Raw genomic sequence first — 4,459 nt, 5'->3', positions numbered from 1 at the left:
CGGCAATAAACAGTCTGTACTGGTGAGATCAACTAAGGTGTGCAAAATTCCTCCAAAAGCCGAAGTTTCAAGCAAGCGCCATATTTGTGGCAAACAGATGAAGCGCTGGTCAAGTTACGGCTATGCATACATGTCGGTTTGACCTCTTTTTCTACAGAAAACCAAACCTCTACCAATTGTAAGGGTAAGACTAGACATGTACGAAAGCAGACAAGGCGACGTGAGACAGTCACGGATCTGGAACCTGATTTGAACTTCATATTTTCTATTCATTTTCGGTTTTAACAACCCTCGAGGAGTTAATAACTTTAATAGAGCTGTAAATAAAATGAAGGCTGCATACATCACGCAACTACATGTAAGTTTCCTGTTCGATATGTATGTGTATCATAGTAGTAGTGTAACATTAATATTATAATCCAGAACCGATGTTCTCGCTCCACATACACTGACATAAGGACATGGACCCAGACAACAGAGGCAGGAGCACACAGAGTGAGTGTAGTAGGCCGTAGCCAGATGTGAACCAGAATGCAGACGAAACTAGGAGCAACAACAGGGAGACAGACCCCAGGAGGAAAAGTGATTGCATTCACCTAACATAAATAAGTCAGGACAAGCACCACTTGGGACCGTCAGATTAATTTCTCTGGACCGAGCCAGCCGGGAAAAAACCCTCGCGCCGACGGACGCACGAATGAGGGAAAAGACCGGGTGTATAACCCCAAGTGGTAATATGGCAGCATAAAACTTGCACAACATATCTACAGCCAAGAAAGAAAGGGAAGACGACGGGCAGACATGAAACGTGGGAGGGTGGGGACACTGGTGAGACACAAAGCACTGACCGAAGAAGTCAGGCAAAAAGAACTGCAACAAAAAGAGAAAACACCAGATTCCATATTCGGAAGAAAAATAATTTTGTTGCGCGAGAAATCATTTCTAACCTCACTCGCTCCGCTCGGCCGGCGAGAAATATATCTTCTGGCCCGATCATCAGTGGAATTTACGGGATTAAAGGTAGCCAATGAAAGTAACTGGAGTTAAATCATCAAGCAGGGGTATGGACCCACATCAGGAATGCTAAAATAAATGGGATTCAACAAAGTAGGAAGGCTAGCAAGCGAGTTGACAATCTCACATAACAAAGTGTAGAAGAGCATAGTCATCAAGGTTCTCTCTCGTGCTCTGACTTCGATCTACGTAGAATGTATCCACGTATCTGCGCAGGATATCCCAGTGCGTTCCTGGAGAGGATTAGTGATGTGGTGTATCTTATGTTGAAGGCTGCATGAATCAATGAAGCCTATCTTTACAGTTCCAGCAGTTTATCGTGTGACAGACTCTGATGCGATGCTGCAACAGGTTCGAAATGCCTTTCCCTCTCGGTGGCTGATGCTTCGTTAGCCCATGTTACCTGTGGATCGGGTGAAGTGTTGCACTGACGGGGATGCCTTGGGCTTGAATGTATGTTTTCCAGTAGCCGAGGTGAAGCCGTCGTCGTCTGGGGAGGTGTTAGCTGCTTTGCCACGTAGACGAGCAGGGAAACCAGGCGTGCCTTGGGCGTTAGCTGATGGCTTGGGCTTGAATGTATGTTTTCCAGTAGCCGAGGTGAAGCCCTCGTCGTCTGGGGAGGTGTGAGCTGCCTTGCCATGTTGACGAGCAGGGAAACCAGGAGTCCCTTGGGCGTTAGCTGATGGCTGGGCCTTCAGTGGAGCTGTATTCTGAGTATCCTGCGGAACGTCATGTGTGGTGGAAGTCGTGGAATCCTTGCCGCCTGACGTGTCCATGTCGACCTGCTGCACTGCTCCGTCGTAACTGTTGCGATCTCTAGGCTTGGCATTCACACGCGGACGAGTGCCTCTTGTTCTTGCACCAATCTGTTGCCGGGATTCTTGATCAGCACTGTCTATAGGAGCTGGAATTCTACAATTGCCTCGATAGCACTGCTGGACTATTCTGATTGCAGTATTCAGAGACACTCTGTGGCCCACTGAAATATAGACGGGTGTTGATCCACCTTTGTTGACGCTGGCTACTCCAATGATGCCGGTCTTGCCCTTTCCAATCACTGGAGCCGTGCCTCTGTTTTGGCAAAGGTGTTTGATATTGTCCTGCGGATGCCAAAAGGGTCAAAAAGACGCAAGTGTTAAACTTTCAACAGGGACAGATGATAATCACTGGGACCATATCCTAAGCTAAGTACTTTTCACTTGCTATCCCCTCCATCTCCGAAAATTTCGCTCAGTTGCACGACAGGAATAATAATGAATTACAGCCAATATGGTGCAAAGATAAAGAAGTAGATGCGAGTATTCCTAACGAATGTTCCAGGGCAAGAATATCGAGAAGTCTTCACTTACTTCTCGGAATTCTCGCTCGCTTCGGGCTTGAACCGCTGGAATAAGAAGTGTTTTGGCTACACCAATGGTGGGCACGTCAGCCACAACTCCTAGATGGCTGGCTGAGCCACAGCCTCTGTGGTGCAAAATTCCATTGCCATCCACCAAAAGCACCTGTGGCTTCCACTGGGGGTGTTCCTTCTTAAGCGTCTCCAGCAACGTGACATAATGCTCGACTTCTCGATACGCCAAGAAGCCGGATTTGTATGGTACGGTTATTTTGACGGGAATCTTAAATGTATGCATATGTTGCATGGTACGGTAGTTATATAGCGATAGCGCAGCCACGGCCGTCTGGTTGTCGTTGCTGCTGTACGAAATATCAAGTCCACCAATGATGTTAATTGACGACCTCAGGGTTGCTCCTGGGCGACCGAATCGATCCTCTTGGATGATACTACATCGGATATTCCGCTGAATCCTGTGTGAACCAGACATATAGAAAACAAATGGAAGAAATAACGAAGGAAAAGCAGCATATGTATCACTGGGTGGATGGGTTGCAACATTAGATTGGGTGTACATGTATGTGGGTCTGTTTCTTGTATGTGTGTGTGTATGTAGCGAGACTTGGCAGCAGGACCAAGATCACGATGTATGTATGCAAGTAGGTGTGTATATATGTATGTTTGTATGTATATATGTATGCAAGTATGTATGTATGTACGAAGTATGTTTGTATACATAGGTAAGAGCACAATCTTCTTGCACAGATTACTTCTGTCTTTGGCGCTCATGAAACAAAGACAACATTCGGTTGACGCTGTGTTGTTTTCGCTGGATTACACTAGGCGCGGTAAACTTCGATATAGAAGACTAAAACTGGTTCACTGCACCGATGTGAATTCCTACCACCAGTGTTTCTTCTTTATAGTTTGGGCCTCAGCAGATTGCCTAGGTTTCAATGGAGATTTTTGTGTGCTCCTCGTAAATTTTGAATGTATGTTAAAATATTAGTGGGCCAAAGTCTGCGCAGCCGTGGCCGTAAAGTTTTCTTGCGTACCTTTTAGTTGTCTGTTTTTGGACCTATGTCGGCATCCTGGTTGAGCAGTGGAGAGGAGGATTCTCTTTTTCTAGGATTCTTTCGGCCGACCTCGTTACGGCCTGGTTAAAAAGGTGACGCTGAGCAAAAGTTCCATTCTAAACTAAGTTACTTTTACCGTTATGCAGATTATTATTATATCTAGGTGATAACCTGCGATTGCTGGCTATGTGCATACTTGCCTATTTGATTTGGGATGTAAAATTACTTGTAAAATAGATCGGCTGAATAGTAAATGGATAGAAAATAGGAAATTCAAATCAGGTAAGATCATTGCCAATCTAACTTCACCTTGCATACAAAGCCTGACTCCTATAACTACATGACTGTTGCAGAGGTTTGGTTCTCTGTAGAAAAAGTGATAATACTTATGCATTAACGTACCTTGACCACTGCTCCATCTGTTTGCCAGAAACACGAGGCTCCTTTGCCGCCATGTTTGAATCTTCAGCTGAGAGAGGAGTTGTGCACGGCTCAGTTGAGCTCACCAGTAAGATCGCTCACAGTTCTAGAGAAGAACCGCAGAACCCGAAAACGTCTGAATACTACCACTGAGGATTTTGATAACGTTTGATTCAGATGGACCAAACAATGGATTGAACCAAGTCAGGCAACCTCTGTCGACAGCGGAATAAAATGAAACTAATGCCAAAGGCGAAGGGAAGAGGCAGAGAGAAGTAAAAGTTGAAGTGTGTTCAAGGAGAACATTTTCAACACTGACGATGCAAGGCATCAAAGCCTAGACTTCAAGTTGTGCAAAGCTTCTTCGCCTCGGGCCTGCAAGGCCTGCTCTTGATAGCATATGCTTGCGGGATAAGGAGGTTGTAAAACGCCCACATAAACTATGGCGTTCATGTCTTCTACGTGGATAAAGGTTATTCTTAGATGTAGCGTGCCACTAAAGCCGACGAGCCTAAAGGCTAAAACGCAATACGCCACTGGTCAACGGCGCCGCTGCTGCGCAATAGTGGCGACGCCAACAATTGTGCCACTGCCACTGGTCTAAGAAAATTAA

General features: G+C 45.7%; 1 protein-coding gene across 1 annotated transcript; it reads right to left on the bottom strand.

The window, feature by feature from the left end:
* Positions 1-475: 475 nt before the first annotated feature.
* Positions 476-4,225, bottom strand: LOC135812482 (endonuclease V-like). The gene is made up of 3 exons (XM_065325838.1): positions 3,829-4,225; positions 2,364-2,823; positions 476-2,114 (listed from the first exon to the last, which is right to left on the bottom strand). Exons 1-3 carry the CDS (start codon positions 3,879-3,881, stop codon positions 1,404-1,406), a joined length of 1,224 nt encoding a protein of 407 aa, XP_065181910.1. The 5' UTR covers positions 3,882-4,225; the 3' UTR covers positions 476-1,403.
* Between the last annotated feature and the right edge of the window lie 234 nt (positions 4,226-4,459).

This window comes from Sycon ciliatum, chromosome 3 (assembly GCF_964019385.1).
Source record: "Sycon ciliatum chromosome 3, ocSycCili1.1, whole genome shotgun sequence".
In the NCBI taxonomy this organism is placed as follows: Eukaryota; Metazoa; Porifera; class Calcarea; order Leucosolenida; family Sycettidae; genus Sycon; species Sycon ciliatum.
The sequence above is the reverse complement of the archived record's forward strand: the minus strand, read 5'-3'. Positions and strand labels throughout refer to the sequence as shown.

Excerpts from the sequence above, each read along its gene's own strand:
- LOC135812482 (XM_065325838.1), bottom strand. The coding sequence starts at position 3,881 with ATGGCGGCAAAGGAGCCTCGTGTTTCTGGCAAACAGATGGAGCAGTGG. Across the intron at positions 2,824-3,828 it reads CAGATGGAGCAGTGGTCAAG|GATTCAGCGGAATATCCGAT; the intron begins GTACGTTAATGC and ends TGGTTCACACAG. Across the intron at positions 2,115-2,363 it reads GCGAGCGAGAATTCCGAGAA|GACAATATCAAACACCTTTG; the intron begins GTAAGTGAAGAC and ends TGGCATCCGCAG.